Source organism: Cercospora kikuchii (assembly GCF_019650295.1).
Source record: "Cercospora kikuchii DNA, contig_00002, whole genome shotgun sequence".
Taxonomy (NCBI): domain Eukaryota; kingdom Fungi; phylum Ascomycota; class Dothideomycetes; order Mycosphaerellales; family Mycosphaerellaceae; genus Cercospora; species Cercospora kikuchii.
The window spans coordinates 1,991,227-2,008,296 of NW_025408583.1; the positions used below are offsets into that span (position 1 = coordinate 1,991,227).

The 17,070-nt window shown below is 54.3% G+C and overlaps 9 protein-coding genes across 9 annotated transcripts; 4 read left to right on the forward strand and 5 right to left on the reverse strand.

Annotated features, from left to right (window-relative positions):
- Positions 1 to 162: 162 nt before the first annotated feature.
- Positions 163 to 2,492, reverse strand: CKM354_000298700 (uncharacterized protein; the record flags this gene model as incomplete). Its single annotated transcript, XM_044798160.1, has 8 exons — positions 163 to 676; positions 734 to 814; positions 864 to 1,148; positions 1,213 to 1,288; positions 1,347 to 1,564; positions 1,634 to 1,923; positions 1,979 to 2,079; positions 2,132 to 2,492. 8 exons carry the CDS (start codon positions 2,490 to 2,492, stop codon positions 163 to 165), a joined length of 1,926 nt encoding a protein of 641 aa, XP_044654095.1.
- An 800-nt stretch (positions 2,493 to 3,292) lies between these two features.
- On the reverse strand, positions 3,293 to 4,533 carry CKM354_000298800 (uncharacterized protein; the record flags this gene model as incomplete). The annotated part of the gene is made up of 3 exons (XM_044798161.1): positions 3,293 to 4,010; positions 4,063 to 4,136; positions 4,198 to 4,533. The coding sequence occupies 3 exons, from the start codon at positions 4,531 to 4,533 to the stop codon at positions 3,293 to 3,295; spliced, it is 1,128 nt and encodes a 375-aa protein (XP_044654096.1).
- Positions 4,534 to 4,976: 443 nt separating this feature from the next.
- On the forward strand, positions 4,977 to 7,074 carry CKM354_000298900 (uncharacterized protein; the record flags this gene model as incomplete). Its single annotated transcript, XM_044798162.1, has 3 exons — positions 4,977 to 5,018; positions 5,074 to 6,936; positions 6,997 to 7,074. 3 exons carry the CDS (start codon positions 4,977 to 4,979, stop codon positions 7,072 to 7,074), a joined length of 1,983 nt encoding a protein of 660 aa, XP_044654097.1.
- A 90-nt stretch (positions 7,075 to 7,164) lies between these two features.
- CKM354_000299000 (uncharacterized protein) lies at positions 7,165 to 8,813 on the reverse strand (the record flags this gene model as incomplete). Its single annotated transcript, XM_044798163.1, has 5 exons — positions 7,165 to 7,243; positions 7,297 to 7,459; positions 7,517 to 7,788; positions 7,912 to 8,492; positions 8,658 to 8,813. The coding sequence occupies 5 exons, from the start codon at positions 8,811 to 8,813 to the stop codon at positions 7,165 to 7,167; spliced, it is 1,251 nt and encodes a 416-aa protein (XP_044654098.1).
- A 331-nt stretch (positions 8,814 to 9,144) lies between these two features.
- Positions 9,145 to 10,412, forward strand: CKM354_000299100 (uncharacterized protein; the record flags this gene model as incomplete). The annotated part of the gene is made up of 4 exons (XM_044798164.1): positions 9,145 to 9,696; positions 9,743 to 9,929; positions 10,022 to 10,171; positions 10,228 to 10,412. The coding sequence occupies 4 exons, from the start codon at positions 9,145 to 9,147 to the stop codon at positions 10,410 to 10,412; spliced, it is 1,074 nt and encodes a 357-aa protein (XP_044654099.1).
- A 245-nt stretch (positions 10,413 to 10,657) lies between these two features.
- Positions 10,658 to 11,697, forward strand: CKM354_000299200 (uncharacterized protein; the record flags this gene model as incomplete). The annotated part of the gene is made up of 2 exons (XM_044798165.1): positions 10,658 to 10,839; positions 10,887 to 11,697. 2 exons carry the CDS (start codon positions 10,658 to 10,660, stop codon positions 11,695 to 11,697), a joined length of 993 nt encoding a protein of 330 aa, XP_044654100.1.
- A 227-nt stretch (positions 11,698 to 11,924) lies between these two features.
- Positions 11,925 to 12,797, forward strand: CKM354_000299300 (uncharacterized protein; the record flags this gene model as incomplete). Its single annotated transcript, XM_044798166.1, has 3 exons — positions 11,925 to 12,239; positions 12,306 to 12,707; positions 12,765 to 12,797. 3 exons carry the CDS (start codon positions 11,925 to 11,927, stop codon positions 12,795 to 12,797), a joined length of 750 nt encoding a protein of 249 aa, XP_044654101.1.
- A 365-nt stretch (positions 12,798 to 13,162) lies between these two features.
- CKM354_000299400 (uncharacterized protein) lies at positions 13,163 to 15,688 on the reverse strand (the record flags this gene model as incomplete). The annotated part of the gene is made up of 1 exon (XM_044798167.1): positions 13,163 to 15,688. One exon carries the CDS (start codon positions 15,686 to 15,688, stop codon positions 13,163 to 13,165), a length of 2,526 nt encoding a protein of 841 aa, XP_044654102.1.
- Positions 15,689 to 16,183: 495 nt separating this feature from the next.
- On the reverse strand, positions 16,184 to 16,753 carry CKM354_000299500 (uncharacterized protein; the record flags this gene model as incomplete). Its single annotated transcript, XM_044798168.1, has 2 exons — positions 16,184 to 16,546; positions 16,595 to 16,753. 2 exons carry the CDS (start codon positions 16,751 to 16,753, stop codon positions 16,184 to 16,186), a joined length of 522 nt encoding a protein of 173 aa, XP_044654103.1.
- Between the last annotated feature and the right edge of the window lie 317 nt (positions 16,754 to 17,070).

Genomic DNA, 17,070 nt, shown 5'->3' on the forward strand with positions numbered 1-17,070 from the left:
TGCTGTAACTCCATCTCTCACACCTCGTTGACAACTTTCGAACACTCCTCGCGTACTTCTTGCGACCCATCTGCAACGCAGCTGAGCTTGCAAACGCCACCTCGATTACTCTGCGACACTGATCGAGTGCAGCAGACCATCACATTACCTCGTTTGATGCCTCTAATACGACCAAGGTCGGATCCTGTAATGCTCCCCCTCCTCCGGCTTACCACTTTCCGGGGTCCCAAAATACCTCTCTTGAAACTCAGGATAAAGATAGTAGCTCAAATCGACGTCTCGAGGTACCTGCTCCGCCAGCTGGTTCACGGACCAACCGTTACCCAACCAAGCCATCTGATTTACTTCGGCCCCATTCTCCTCAGGCAAATACTCATACTCGTAGTTTTCCCATCTGGGAGACCTCAGGGCCTCGATGCAGTGGATCGTACTTCCTGGCCACAGACCAGTAACGTGCTCCGATGGGACTCCTTGTCCGTTCTTGCGATACCAAGATTTGCAGTCGTCTTTGAACACGGTGCCCTCAAAGTATGCATCGCAGTAGCGGGTGAAGTCGCGCACGAGGCGAGGCTTGATGACCATGGATTTGAGGTTGTCTTTTTGCAGCTTTCGGATCGCTTTGCAGATGTAGTCCCCTGTGCTCTCGATCATCATTGTGAGAGACCCCTCAGCGATTCTGGACGAGTTAGCATGCGACTTGTGCAAAAGGTGCACATATGCCTAGCTGACTTACGCGCCGTTCGGACCTAGCATGAAGAAGTGATTTGGCAGATTATCTGTTGCAAGACTGAGGTAGTTGTATGCGCGATCATGCCTGGACTTGTCAGCCTCAAGGGGTCCTCATTCCTGCCAGTCTGTCTTACCAATGCTCCTGCAATGATCGTCCGTTGAGACCGACGACTGGAAACGGAGGAGCAGCACTGGCATAGAAGCCCGTGGCGCAAACCAGCACATCGATCTCATGAAGCTTGCCATCCTCAGTCACGACTCCCTTAGGCTCCATGCGAGCGATGCCGTTGTTGATCAGTGCGACATTGTCTTCAACCAGTGCTTCGAGGAAGCCAGGTCCTGGCGTAAGACGTCTACACCCAGGTGCGAAGTTGGGTTTCAAAAGGTCGTAGTACTCGGGCTTTTTCGCCAGGCGTGCTCTACAATCATGAAAAACACATCAGCAAGAATGAATATTCCCCCAGTCCGTTTCTGATGGCTTACTTCATAGTCTGATCAAACATTTCCTGCGCTGCTTTTTGCATTCCAGTGCCCTTTAACGTTGATGCATGGATATTGTCTAACAAACAGGATTAGCCACATAAAAACGCAGGAGCGATGAACGATCTCCAACTTACTCGCATCTGCTTCAATCTTCGTCCTGAATTCGAACCAGGCCTTGGGATCAGCCTCAAATTCGGCAATCTGTTCCTTGGAAATCACCATGCCATCGCCCAATTTATACTCTTCAGCGACGCGTTGACCGAAAGGAGGTGAGATCCAAGTCCTGCTGCGGATAAAACACGACAGCTCTGCACCGGACACCTTCTGCAGCTGTGGGACAATCTGAATAGCACTGCTCAGGTGCAGAACAATCGTGAGCAAGACTCCGCCTTCCATGTCAAAGATCTGAGGGCCATCTTACCTGCTGCCACTACCAATAATCCCGATACGTTTATCCTTGAAATCATACTTTTCGTTGAACGCAGCCGAATGCATGACTTCACCTTGGAATTTCTCGAATTCTGGGATCTTAGGCCATTGCTTCGTATTCAGTAGACCTCTCGCACTGATGAGAACATCACAGCTATCTTCGAAGATTGTGCCGTCGGGTTTGTTGACTTTGACGAACCATTTGCCCAGATCTTGAGACCATCGGCAGCCTATGACTTCGTGTTGTAAGTTGATGAATCGATCTGCGCCGTACTTTTTGGCCTGTTCGTGATTTAGCGGATGGGATGGTGCATGATCAGAGTGATGGTAAATGTACTGTGTTCTCAATGTACTCTCGTATTTCCCGACTCGGTGCGTACAAGCTGGACCAGTCGTGCCTGGGGTTGAAGGAGAATTGATATGAATGGCTCGGGATATCTGTTTACCAGGTCAGCGGGGTTAGGTGTGATATAGATTTATTGATTTTTACCACAAGCAGCCCCGGGGTATCGATTCTCGTACCAGGTGCCACCGATACCAGCATTCTTTTCGTAGATCACCAGCTCGCAGTTTCTTAATCGCTCGGGAATGCGAATCCCGCAGTACACGCCCGAGTATCCAGCGCCGATAACGATGACCTTCATTGGTCGTTGGTTCTCAACGGGTACATCGTGCAATTGCCATACTTTCCTCTCAGGCTTGACGCCATTGCTTTGCTGGTGTCCTGAGTCTTCGACGTGGTCGATCTTCCAATTGCTGTTTACAGATTTGTCGATATGGATCTTAGCAGCCTCAACATTGTTCGGTAGAGGGTGAACCAAGCCTTCTGGCAGATTAGGCACTGCTGACATGATTAATTTGTTATGAAGGAGCTTGAAGAGAGTGTGAGTAGTAAAGAAGGCAATGCTCAAGGGCAGAGCTTTTGCTTTTGGTTACAGGCCAAGAAGTCGTGATAGCCCTCGCCAGCATGGACACGCCTGAGCAACGACTACTTGCCGCGATAACAATGCCGAATGCAGCGTAAACCTGACCTGTGGATCACAGAGAGGAGGCTTTTAGCCGTAACGACGGAAGCGAACCTTCTCCACGTCCCCATAATGCCCTCGTCACCGTTCCTTCCAAGTGCCACCCAATCCAGGTGAACATCCATTATGCACGGTGATGCACGGCGATGCCGCTTCCCGATTCGACTGGCGATTCGCAAAGCCTTGCCTCGCCATCGTTCTGTGGCGTGCTACCGTGGTCGCGCGCGTTCGAAGGCCTTGCCGAAAGATGCTGGACAGCATGCCATACCATGCTGAAGGCAGCCAACTTCATGCGCAAGGCATGCAATCAATTTAAGCTTCGACAACATTTTGTGCATTTATGATCACTTGTGACTATCCCCGCAGATCGGTGGGTGGGGTCCAGACTGGACGATGCATGAAGTGGGGCACAGCAGGACGGCAAGTGCAGGGAAGTCGAGGTCGGCTGGGATTTTCGTTGTCCTCTTGGACCCCCAAGCGCGGCAGTCAGTCGACAAACTCTGGTTCACCGTGTGCGATTCCTGCTCACGTACACGAATTAGCAGAAATGCAGTGCGAAATCAGTGAGGCTGAAATAAATGCACATCGCGAACGCGACGAGGACCTGGCGTATGCTATCGATATCGTCATGAGTTTGTCTCGCCCAAGGGCGAATTTCCAGAGCCCTCCGGAGCTGCCGCATTCGCTGAATCCGCTGATTCAGCCTTGGGTTGTCCCAAAGAGGCCTGCACCGTGGTCACCGCAGTGGGAGCGCTTCGATTTGCCGCCGCGGCATTGAGTCTCTGGTCCAGAGCCTTGAGCGCGATGGCTCGCCTTCTCTCAGCTTCAGCGCGACGACTAGAACCCGCTCTACTATCGTTGAAGCTTGGCAAGACTCCATCTGCCCTTGAAGCAGCATTCTCGTTGCCAGCTTCGATCGCCTCTTCGGAAAATGGGGTGCAGAGCCTGAGCTGGACCAGTATATGATATATGCCGTCGCAGATGGGCGAGAGAACAGGATGAAGCACATCTGGGAAGAAGGCCGCGAACGAAAAGGTGTCTGAGGCATCTCCAATGATGATCGTGTCGGTGCCTCCAGTAGCCACCGTAGAGAGCGTCGAGACCCGCAAAAACCGCAACCAAATCCAGGAGATCCAGAAACCCAGCAGACTCAACCAGAAGGCAGTATCTGTGCCTAGAACGGGGCCCGAGATCATGTTGGCCAGGACGAAGACAGCCGGAGCATGCTTGAGGCGCATGCTGATGACCCCCTTGAAGAGAGACACGGTGTGCTCAGGAACGAGCTGCTTCAGCGCCACAAGGAAGCCCGCAGCTAGAGCCACTTGGCCGTTCAACGGCGTCGGGCTTGAAGGTGGGTCAGCTGCACGTTCGAGAGTGACACGGCAGAGCGACGTACTATTCAGGAGCGGTGACAAAGGCATGCCATATGGCGTAGAGGATGAAGGTGATCACATTTGGTATGAGTGTTACCTACGCACACGCCGAAGAGTCAACATGAGTGAACAGATGCGGCACGCCGGGGGTACAATACCACGATGATGAATTTTGCAAAGTCGTGTGTTCCCCATGCTCGTTCGAGGTAGCGGCCTCCGAAGAACACCACGGCGCTGCTGATGACCAGTGACACGACGTTGTTCTCCACGAGCGCAGCGGTGAGCACAGTCCATGGGTAACGCAGGCTCGTGGTCGGCACGCAAACCAGATATGGCACCGCCCAGCGTGGACTTGAGAGGTAATTGGCAGCGGAGGATGTCGAATCGAGCGACTGCCGCCACTTGGTAGTTCTGATGACCGCGTTGAGCGAAGATGCTGCAATCAGGAGCAGTAGTACAGCGCGCGTAACGGGGGGCAGGTTAATGCGCGGCATTGGCGGCGACGGCGGAGGCGAGGTGAGGTGCACGCAGACCACGCAGCAAAGCAGAGCAGAGCAGGACAGGAGAGAAGGAGTCTATCTGTATGTTTGCGGCAGCTCCCGCCCACTGCAGGCGGTCAATGTCAAGGTGAAGAAGCGCGCATTCTGGATGCATCGTTCGTCGGTCGGTGCTCGCTAACGCACGCCGACATGATCCTCCGCGCCGCCGCCTCCTGCTCGGCTGCTCCCATCTCGAATTGACTAGCGTCCATCAATCGACCTGCACAACCACTTCCACCCATGCTCCGCCATGCACATATAAACAACATCGTCCTCAGCAGCAATAGCGCCCGCTCCACGCGCACCGACGTGTCCCTCCGCCGTCCCGCAGCCTCGGCGCTCCGCCATTCGTATGCCCGCCCGGCTCTCGCTACCCCAGCACGTCGCGCACCTTTGCCATGTCGGCCGCGGCAACACTCCACTCCAACCATGTTAACTATGTGTGTATCGCGCACTCTCCGCAACACTTGCCCCTCTTACTAACGCCTACTGCAGCTGATCTGGAGATACCTGCAGGAGCAGGGCTTCGAACATGCCGCCATCGCATTCACGCGCGATTGGCGGAGGACGGGAGACATCGCTTCAGACCCGGAGGCCCTGCCCTTCGCGCATGCTGTACAGAGAAATGATTTGGTGTCCGTGGTTCAGTACGGTGTGCATTACGATCAAGCCCGAGCAAAAGCTGGTCTCAACAACGGCGAGCGCAAGTTCGTTTGGAGCAAGTTCGATGGCCGTGGTGCACCATCCAGACGCCGGGACTCCACAGAGAATGGCGCGAAATCGAGATCGACGGATTCTGGCAGGCGCAAGGACAAATTACCCGTAGCACGCACCACGGCCGCGCGAACTTCGCGGAAAGGCGACGTTGGCGAGGCACAGTTCAACGGCGATCGCGATGCAATGGACATTGACACGGGCTCTGCCGATGGCGAGCCTGAGCAGGACCCCACCTCACCGACTGTAGCGTCAGAGTCTGACCAGGCTGGGCCCGTGGAAAGATACGACAGCATGGATGTACTGGTGCAAACAGATCTCAAGGTTGAGCCGAAAACTAGCACAATTTCCTGGCACTTGGACAAGCCAAGCGCCAACATCCAACGTGTGCTGTGGAGTCCCAGATCAGAAGAGGACGATACGAAGACGCTCTTGACTGTGGGTGAGGACTTGTGTCGATTTTACCAGATACCGGTTTTGGCCAGAGACGCCAAACATCTGGAACATTTCGATGAGCCTACGCTGTCCTCCAGCTGCGGCGTGACAGCAGCTACATGGCGTCCTGATGGCACCGCTGCGTGTTGCGCGATTGACGGTCTGCGCGAACTGCCCAGCGGAACCCAATTATCACAGCAAGTCCTTCTCGAACGCCACCAGGATGGTACCAGCACGACTCTTCAACTCGAGCTGCCGTCCCTAGAGCCACCTGGAATAGTTCTTGCGATTCACTACAGCCCGGACTCTAGATATGTCTTGGCTCTGCGGACCAACATGAAACGCTCCATGATCCAAGTCTGGTCCTCTGCTCGGACGGACATGGATGCGCCGCCCCTCAGTGAGTCTGTTGCGTGGAGGCTATTTGACAACCAAGTCAGTGATGCACAATGGGTCTCGAACGATACATTTGCCATCTGTGGAGATCAGGGCCTTTCGGCCTGTTATCAGGTAGATGAGAGCCAGGGCCAAGACCTGAGCACCCTCCCCACGGCTAGCGTCCTCATGCGCGGACTGATACCCCGGAACTCCAACATTATCGAAGGAACAACTGATTGGGATGTCATTCGTTTCGACTATCGCCACCGTATTGCCGCTTTCGTCTCCAGGAGTCAGAAACGACTGGTTGTTACACCCAAGCTACGCTCAAACGACAGTACCACAAGCCCTGATGTGGAGTTCAATTTATCAGATGCGAAATCGCTCCAGCCGGTAGAAATATCACCCAGCCGATGGCAGCAAGATCACGAGCAAAACGACCACTCAGCTCCTGAAAGCTTTTTGGCCTTGGGCTATGGCGATGGAACAGTCACCATTTATGGAATACGCTACACGTCGGACCAGGTACTAGTTTGCAGCGAAGTTGTGGACCTCAATCTCATGTTATCACCTGTCACGGCACTTGCGTGGTCGACCAAAGGCGAATACCTTGCAGTGTCCAATTCCAGCTTGGTACAAGTCTGGTCTCGAGACAGCTTCGCGAGACCGAATGGCGCCGTGCATAGCCCTCGTGCAATGATTACTTGGCGGCGGCCGCAGAGTCCCGGAGGAACAGCAGACGGTGACAATGGCGACGAGGTTATTGACTCTGAGCCCAGTCTCAGCTGGAGCGCGGATGGCACGAGCCTAGCGTTTGCCATCAACGAACAGGTATGTCTTCTGCCCTGTAGAGGTTTAGATCCACGCGTCAGCATCGTTAATTCATCGCAGGTATCTGTCGTCGGTATCGACCCTCCTCTCCAGGCGAGCATGCCCCAGCCTGTCGTGAATGGTCACCGGAGCCCTTGAGTAGACGGACTGCATCGTACCGAACACGGAATTCTGATACAGTGGCAGGCGAATGTCAAAAGCCGGCCTTTGTTCACTGTCCTCAAATCTCTACAGTGCCTGTGGGTAGCCTGGAACATCTGCCTGCCTCTCGAACACGCCAGGCCTCATCTCTGCCCAGCAAGGCATGCTGGAACTGCGAATTAGCACGTTTTGACGCAAACGCTGAATACCGAGCCATACCAGAGCCATAGAAAGGTCTCGTCCAGTTCCTCCTCCAAGGCCGGATTCTGGTAGTCTCTACAAATGAACTTTTTCAGCGGCAGGGCGCCGCTGGAAGATAACTCGTGCGTTCGAAATGGTCGCGAGATGACCTGGTAGGAGGTGAAGAATTCCTGCCAGCAATCTGCGCACCGGTCAATGATATGTCCAGCGTGAGGCCTGGAGCGGCAATGATACTTGCCTTCAAGCTCGGCCTTGCCTACACGCCTGCTGTCGCTGAGGATTCCTGAGTCGGGGTCTGGAGCAAGCTTAACGTCAAGCTCGTCCAAGAGTGGCAGTAGACTGCTAAAGTTGACGTGAGTCGCAAAAGGAAGTATCGCTGTGTAGACGAACTTCTTCAGTGCAGGTAGCTTCGGCGGATGCTGTAATCTTGCGTGGCGGTGCATGCTTGTTGCAAGACATTGCTTGATACTGGAAACTAAAGATGGGGGACCTCTTTCAAAGTACTCATATCTGCGAGATATCAGCAGGCCGACCACGTTCACCTCTGCGACACCGGAAATTGATCAATGCGAGGGGAGAGCGTGAGGGAACCTCGCACTCACGCGAGGGAGTGGAGCGCGCCATCTCACTTACGTGCCATATGCTTTGAGGAAGGACCCTTCATTCAAGCCTATCTCAGTCCAGGGGTGTAGTCTCAGCAGGCTAGCATTCGCGATTCCTGGAAATTCGCTAGGCGCATATTCAAGTGTTTCGAAGTCTATCGGCACGTTTTCGAGCCTTCTGGACGAGGTGCCTTCATTGCTGAGCTCCAGAATATGGTAGTTCATATCGCTGAAAGCCCAGTCTCCGATCATGTCAATGGCACAATTGGTCACACATCCCAAATCTCCAGGACTGGCCACGATAAGGATGCGGATGGGAGCGATGGTCTGCAAAAGATGCTGCCAAAGTGCCGCGGCGGCACGGTAGCGGTAGTCTTGATTAGCGGCCGAACGATGTGGGTAGCGATCGTAGACTATGCCGCAGTCCTCGGTGATCAATGCAAAGCTTTGAACGCATGTTTCGAGTGCATGTGCTTGAATAAATTCTAAGTAGTCCCTGAGGCAGTGATACCATTGCAGCGCCACTTCGAGAGTTCCTTGTAGGCTTGGTAGAGCTTGGTTTCCATCGTCATCGGATGCTGGGTTGCCCACCAGTGCTGCTTGCTGGAGAAGCTGCTCATGGTACGGATCAATGCAACTTGACATCTGGGCGCTTCGCGAGGGGGAAATGCCGCAAACTTGACAAGTACTCGACTCTGCTCTTGGCACAGCATCAAGTCTAAGGCGACAGTGGCTAAAAAGCAGAGGGAGCACGATGCGGCGCCATCGTCGAGATACGCAGGATGCGTTCTTGTAATCCCGATACTCGGAGTTGGTGATGTCGAGACTTGGCTCTTTCCTTGCGTTGAGTTGCGATGGGGCGGGGCGTTCGAGGTATGCGAAGACCTGCAGCAGCAATTCCTCTGGTAGACGGTCGATATAAGTCGTTGCCATGGTCGCGCGCGAGGAGACTAGCTAGGACTCCGAATGACATACATGTATGTTCATGCAGATGGTTTGGCTGCGGAGGAAGCGCTGGGCTCCACTTTTCTTGGCACTCCACCTTCACGCAACTTCCAGCTCCGCTCGCTGCAGCAGTGAGCTTCGCTTGCCGCAGCCACAGCAAGAACTGGTGCAGCATGGCCCGAAAGGCATGCTGGAGCTCCCTTCGAGAGCGTGTCGGCGACCTGCTGTCATGCCAGACCTTTACCCGTTCTCCTTCTTCTCATCCTTTCCCGTCGAGCGCACCGCAAGTATTACCGTTGTTCACTGACATAGCGCCGCCATGTCAGCCCAGTCTTCGCCCGTACCATCGCTGTTGGACAAGCTTCTCGTAGTGCCTCTACTGGCACGAGCACTTGGAGCAGCTGTACTTCGCGCCCTCGCATTGCCAATCACAAGCACTGCGAAAGCGAACAAGACATTCAAAGACATTGTCTTCGCTGCTCTGCGTGCAAACCTCGCCAATATTAATGTCGCGCAGGAGCAGTGGCTGAACGCAACCACTGAGTCGGGCTACCTCGATTTTGCAAAAAAGGCAAATGTTCAACCCGATACTGAGGTCTTGCCCTCGGGCTTGAAAGTTCACTGGCTGGGGCCAAGAGCCGCCTCCAAGACCATTTTGTACTTTCACGGAGGAGGGTATGCGCTTTCATGCACAGCAGGCCATTTTAAGTGGTTGTTCGATTTGCAGAAGGAGCTGTCCAAGACAACAGCTGTCAGTGTTGTAGTGGTCGCTTACACCTTGACACCCAAAGGTCAATACCCAGAGCAGCTGAGACAAGCAGCTGAGAGCCTGGAGTGGCTCACAGGCACCGTTGGCAAAAAGACCGAAGATGTGAGTTGATCTATCTATTTTGAGGTGCTTGCTGATCGTTTTGCAGATTATCGTGGCTGGGGACTCTGCGGGCGCTAATTTGACAATCGGTCTGCTGTCCCACGTTCTCCATCCTCACCCAGAGCTTCGAAAATCGACTGCGGGAGGCTCACTTGCTGCTGCGGTTCTGATATCGCCATGGATCAAGTTCAGCACTACAGACGATAGCTTTCGACGGAACGCCACAAGTGATAGTAAGTCACATCGCTAGAACGCAGCTCAACGAGGTTCTCGATAGATGAGACCTGTCCAGGCTGCATGCTCGAACTCTGCTGACGACATGTAGTGATACCGCCTGCGGCAGCTGATCGTTGGAAGAAGCTATTTCTCGGTGCGAAGCCTTCTGATAAGTACAGCGAGCCAAGTCTCGCCGAGTCTGCGTGGTATTCTGGATTAGACAAGGTTGTGAATGACATTCTGGTCTGGGGTGGCGACAGTACGAATCTCACTACTCCAAACTGGCGGCTTGCCCAATACTGACAAACCCGGCAGAAGAAGTTCTCATCGATAGCATCAAAGCCTTCGGGACCACCATTGAGAAAGCCCACGCAAAAACGACCACCGTCATTGAACCTGGCGCAGCGCATGAAGATTTCATCCTCGACACGTTGCTCGGATACAAGGAGAAGGCAGAGGGCACGAAAGTGATTGAGAGTTGGCTTGCGACGAGATTGTGAGACTATGACATATAATGGCGCTGATCAGAGGCTCGACTACCTGTGCAGTCGTCGCAGCTAGCTCATGATGGGGACTGTGTTCGATTGGATGCATATGCTCTGGAGCAGGAGCGCAAAATACCACCGGACACCGTGCATACTGCTCCGCACTCCCCCAGCACACTCTGGCCGATATCGCTGATAGGATTGTGTACCTAAAAGGGCCAGCGAAGTGCACGTACTTGAAACACACACAACAACAAGCCATGAATCTGCTCAGAAGTGTTACAACTGCTTCACGTTGCTGTCTTGTCGCTGCACCTGCTTTTTCTGGGCTGCGAAGTTTGCCAGTGACGGCATTAACCATGACCCGCGACAATTCAACTGCATCAGCAGCGCTGAAGCGCCTAGCTGCAAGGATTCCAGCTGGAACATGGGACACTCACATGTAAGGCACAATCAATCGCTCGCTCTCCGTGCTGACCATGTAATAAGGCACGTAGTCGACCCCGTCACATTTCCCTTGGCACCAGGGGCACAATACGTGCCAGAAGCGCATACCATGGAGCAAGCAACGAGCTTTCTAAACCAGCTGGGTATCGAAAAGGCAGTAGTCGTGCAGCCAAGTATTTATGGCAACGACAACGGTGCCACGCTGTCCGGGTTGCATGACCTTGGCACAGTCAACGGACGTGCCGTTGTTCAATTCGACCCGGCAGTAACGTCAATGGAGCAGTTGCAATCATGGCACGACGCCGGTGTGCGCGGCGTACGCTTGAACTTCAAGAGCGTCGGCGCTGACCCTTCGAGTGCTGAACTGGAGGAGAGGCTCCGCGCCTATGCCGATGCTGTGCGGCCATTTGGGTGGGCACTTGATCTGTATCTAGGGCTGGAAAAGGTACCATTTCTGGAGAAGTACATCAACGAGCTAGGCGTCAAGGTCATTCTGGCGCACTATGGGCATCCATCCAACGAGACGCTGTCGACGGCCGCGTCGGCGGAGCAGGTGCCGGGCTTTGATGCGCTGGTGAGAGTGCTGCAGGCGGGCAATGTCTGGGTGAAGCTCTCTGGCAATTATCGACTCTCTCGCGACCCAGACAACGCGCTCGTGGAGTCGCTGGGGCGGGCGGTGATACGCACTCGCCCAGATCGCTGTTTGTTCGCTACGGATTGGCCGCACACTCGTTTTGAAGACCTCGACGTGGCCCCGTTCCTGGAGCGCGTGCTGGACTGGATAGAGGCTGAGGGAGGGAGTGTTACACAAGTATTGGTCGACAACGCGCAGACGGCTTTTGATGCCCAATGAAGATGTTGACAAGATACACAGCTGCCACTTGATGCACCGCGATGTTGATGTATAGATTTTAATTGTCACCGAGAGTGTTGTAGCAGTGTAGACCGACTTCAAAGCCGGTGCTCGGAGCGGGAATGATCCTCCGAAGTGCTCCGTTGCCGCGCTCTAGAAAAGTTGACGCTCCATCGTAGCTGCATCGATCGTTTGCCATCACACGCGACACATCACACGAGCACACCATGCTGCAACAACGGTTAACGCGATCACTCTTCACTCTTTCGCGACAGTCACCAGCCATCGGCGCGGTGCACACCGTCCCGGCCCCCTACCTGGCGGCGTATAAAGCCCTCCCGGCTACAACACAGCGCATCGCTGCGCGGAGGTGGTACTCATCAGAAAAGGCCGAGTCCGATAAGAAACAGGAGGAAATCTTGAAGAACGAAGGCAAGGGAACACAGGATACAGCAAAGGAAGGCGCAGAACAGCAGGCAAAGGAACAGAACCCATTGCAGAAAGAGCTCGAGGCTCTTCAGAAGGAGAATGTTGAAGTCACAGTACGATTTTGCCCTTCGCCGACGCTTGACTTATGATGATGATGCTGATGCCTATCGAAATTGCAGGATAAATTAAAGCGCCAAATCGCAGAGTACCGCAACCTCCAAGAGCAAACGAAGCGCGAAGTCAAGGCCGCCAAGGACTTTGCTCTGCAACGCTTCGCCAAAGATCTCCTCGACAGCGTCGATAACCTCGACCGCGCCCTGCAAAACGTGCCCAAGGAGAAGCTTACCGATGCGAACCCCGATCTGGTCAACTTGCACTCTGGTCTGAAGATGACGGATGAGATCTTGGTCAACACATTGAAGAAGCACGGTATGGAGAGAATTGATCCCAGCGTGGAAGGAGAAGCCTTCAACCCCAACATGCACGAAGCCACATTCCAAGCTCCACAGCCGGATAAAAAGGACGGCACAGTTTTCTACACGCAACAGAAGGGTTTCTTGTATAACGGCAGAGTGCTGCGGGTACGTCTCCCCGTCTTTCCTCCCCATTCGAACTGCACTGACTAACGTTACCCACAGGCGGCAAAAGTTGGCGTTGTGAAGAACTCATAACGAACGATTGAATGACCATGTGGTATGCCATTCGTGTGAAATGTAGAAACCAAGAAGACCTTGGATGATCAAAATCTCCTCTTCCAGACGCGCACGATTTGCGCGGACGAGAAAAGTGCATAGCATTGAGCGGGTGTAATATATAAATATGTATGAATAGAAGCGCAACCCGAGGTGACACTCCACGGGGGCTTGTATAACGATCTTAGATGTGCTTCTCCACTTACTTCATGCTTCGTGCCACATGCAATTGTCCCTCTTCGAGAGCTGTGGTCTGGGTATCATTGAGAAATCCACAAGAGCGCCTGCGCTTCATCCTGGGCCTTATCCTGAGCCATCCAAACGCCAAGCATAGTCCAAAGCCATTATGCGCCAACCAGGCCGACACCAACGCGTCCGGCTTTGATTCCAACCCAGCCTCTCCTATCTCTCCCTGTCCGACCTCTCCCGAGCCAATTGTACTTGAGTGCATTCGTGAGACGTTCAACATTCCCCTGTGCCACGTCTCCTGTCTGACACGAGGCCAGCATATACAGGCACTGCAGCATTCGAGCTACAATCTCTGTCACTCTTGCAGGATCTGCAAGCGGCACCGGCGACGGCAGGGGCTGCGGTTGGCTGGTCACACTGAAAGAACCGGGTCCTCCAGGCGATGGGGAGTGAATATGTGGCATATTGGTGCCAAAGCTGCCCGCTGATGTATTGGAGGTCGCTCTACTGCGGCCTGCCAGGCTCATTCCCCCACCAGACGAAGTACTGGCGGCGTCTAGCAACGTCGATGCTTGCGAGTTGAAGCTGCTGAGTCTTGGACTGAGGCTCCCTGCAGTGCCTGGTCTCTCCGCACTCGGAGCAGCAGGATCGCTTCGAGCGTGATCCCGTCCTTTCGACGCAGGCTCAGGAGAAACTCTTGCGTTGATGTTGTCAAGTGAAAGTCTGCTGAAGATGTTCATGAGGCTCTCATGTCTTGGCAATATGACCTCGTCACGGAAGGCGATGAGTGTTATGCGTCGTACTTCTAGCTCTTCGTGGAGGCTCGTCGTCGTCCCGCCTGCGGAAGTTGGTCGATCGTCAGATTTGAGTGATTCCGGTATGGCGCCCCAGAATTCTTGAGCTTCTCGCGCTGACATCAAACTGCCTCTACCTTTGAACTCCAACTCAAGAGGAAGAAAGACTGCTTGGAGGAAAGGAAGAATCGCGCCGTAAACACCAATCCACATTTCCACAAGATTGGTGACCAATCTATCATCTGGAACCCCTCGCAGCGTCTGGGCAAGAGAGATAAATCCAGTCTGCAGCAGTTCTCGCACATCTTCCACGAGCACAATCGGAGAGCGTCGCTGGATGCACCGACGAACATGAACGCTGACTAAGGCGTTGAAATCCTCAATAGGCGTTCGGAGATTTTCGCCTGAAAATATATTGAGCAAGCGCGCCTTCAGTAGAGGCCATGCGTCATCCGGACCAATCCCGGGAAGTCCCATTTGTGCACCGATATGACTGAATGCTTGAGCTGTAACAGGCGGAACACTTTCCGATGGGAAGGAGAAGACACTAGCACTACCTGAAGGCGGTCCCGCAAAGCTGGCCTCGTAGCTACTGGTTCCCAGGTATTGCTCGCCTGGTCCAGCGGTAGATGAGTTCGATGCGATGGGCGTCAGCTCCAACTTGGCGGCTGCAGCTGCGGCGGCCTTCTCTTCTTTCTTCTTGTCGCGCAGTGCACGTCCACCGTGCCGTAGATCGAAGCCTGACATGGATTTGGCAAATGGTCCGGTTGCAGGAGAATCTGGTGTAAATGAGTAGAGAGGCTGCGGCTTATCAGGGTTGGTCGCTAGCGAATTTGAGTGGGCAGACGAGAGAGGCAGTTGCCCAGGCTCATCGCGAAGTTTGTGCTTTTGCCGTGACAAGAAATGATGTCTCTTTTCCTTATCCTTTTCCGATATAGCTGGCACCAACGTGGACGTTGAAGCATTGGCAGAAGAATAGAGAGAGCTAACACTCGACGCAGGATCCACGAGACTTGTCGTCGATGCATTAGGAAAGCCGCCACGGAAAAAGGTGGCAGTCGACGGCGGTTTGCCAGGTGAAGGCATAGCGGGAGTTGCTTTACTGTCCTTGTCCTTCGACAGCACTATGTTCTTGGGTTTCGCAAACAGCTTCATTCTGGAAGTTTTCGATTTTGCTTCCTTATCTGAAGCGGCGCCAGGATAGGCGGTACCAGCAGATGGTGGAAGGCCTGGGGAAGGCAATGGACTTCTGCCATTGGGAAATGCCACATTCGCTGCCGTGGTGGCTGCCAGTCTGCTGCCACCCACTGAGCCGTTACTGTAGGGTAAAGTAGAGTTTGCGGCCGATGGATTGAGCGGACTCTGCTCGTGACTAGGTCGCCGACTGGCAGAAGGTCCGGCCGTGTTGATAGGTGCCAGGCCCGGATACGATCGCTTGCGCTCGAATTGAGATGGCGGTGGCGATACACGATGCGAATATGCTGTCTGCGCGGCAATTTGCGAAGTCGTCAAGGCGTTACTGCTGGGAAGAGAAGGCTCAAAAAACCCTTGTGAGTGCTGCCGCGCGCGGTGTCCTATTTGCTGTCCGGGCATTGGGGAAGCAGTCCTGAAACCATCCAGAGAGCCACGCGTTGCATGTCGAGGCATGGTCTGAAAAGCGCTTCCTCCTTGCGTGGGTGCCAGTCCGCCTGCAGTGGACGGCCTTGCGGCAGGCGGCTGTGGCGGATATGCGGTGCGCTTAGGTGCATTTGCTTCAATCGAGTCGATCGTTGTGGTGGACAGACTGGACTCACTCCGCAAGGAGCCTTGTGATAAGGAAGACTGCGACCGCTGGCCAGACGGTGACCGCGGCCGTGGTGGAGGTCGCAGAGGCGGATGGTTGCTCATGATTGCGGAGTTGCGTTGCCCTGTATCGCGCTGCCCGTGTCGCAAACTCCGTGTCACATTCCGGCAAGCATGATGAGGCCTGTGAAACGCGATTCCAGGTGGTGGCCTACCGTGGTAAATGCGTGCTGAGCGAGATATCGAGGATAGCAGCCATGGTGTCGACTTTGGTTTATGCTCCTTGCAAGATGAGGTGTCGACGTATTGCTTTGGGTCAACCAACGAGAGCTCGCATCTGCCCTAACTAAAGCATGGGTGCCTGGCAATCTGCCTCCTTCCCAGCAGGCGCAGCGCTGATTTAGGAGTGAGCGTATTGGACATAGTTGCCAACAACGACAGTGCAAAAAGCGGCACCAGGATGCATGGTAGGGGCATAGAACACCAGAACAAACGACAGATAGATTCACGGAAATTTGCGTCCACTTTGCTACAGTCATGCAATAGATATTTCGTCTCACAGTAACAGTTCCAGCACTCCACCCAGATGCATGTACCGCCCTAGTGGCCAACCCAGAATGCTTGACTGGTACCCTCTGCAAAGCACCACAAAGCAGGCAGATCAATGAGCAACAGACGTGCAGTGTGCAGAGTCAACCAAGTCTGCATCTCTTGCCTATTCGCCTCGGCAGCCGCCTCCTCCGACTGCGCGCTTGCCTGAGCCGCGATGATGCGCTGTACTGGTCCCGCCAGCAGAGGCACTGCAGCCAGATGTCCCGCAGCGAGCACGCTGCCCGCGATGTACCATTTGGATACGTCTCCTGTCTCCAGTGTCGCGTGGTTCCGCAGCCAGCGAGAAACGAGCGTGCCGCCGAGTGTGGACGACAGTGCGAGAGCAGCAATTAAAGCTCGGCCGCTTTTGACCTGGTTACAGTGTTAGCGTAGTAGCGCGAGGTTCGCGATGTATGCTACCATTGACTCCCAGAACTGCGACAGAGGCTTGCCTGCAATCGCCGAGTTTGGCTGGGAGAATGAGAGGAACACGGGATACTGGTAGAGCGCCAGGCCCACAGTCGCAGCAGAGGTGCAGAGCGGGAGCACGAGGCCGACGTGGCCAGATTGAGGTGCCATACTGTCTTTCTATCAAGGATGATTCTAGGTGATTGATGGAGCTCAAAAGTGTGAAGAGACAATCACGATCGTGGGGACAGCGCCTCTTTTCTACGCGCAGAGGGGTGTTTCAAGCACGCGCAGCAACAGCTGATCCTACCACGACTGCTGCTTTCCCGTGTGGTGATGCACAAGACTGCCGACCGTTTGGGAAGTGAGCGGGGAAGTTGGCTGGGGAAGACGGCAGAGCTCAAGCTGCACGTGCACATTCATGCGGAGGTGCCACCGGCTACGTGCAGCAGGAGCTGCTGAGGCTGAGGCACTCAAAAGGCTCAATC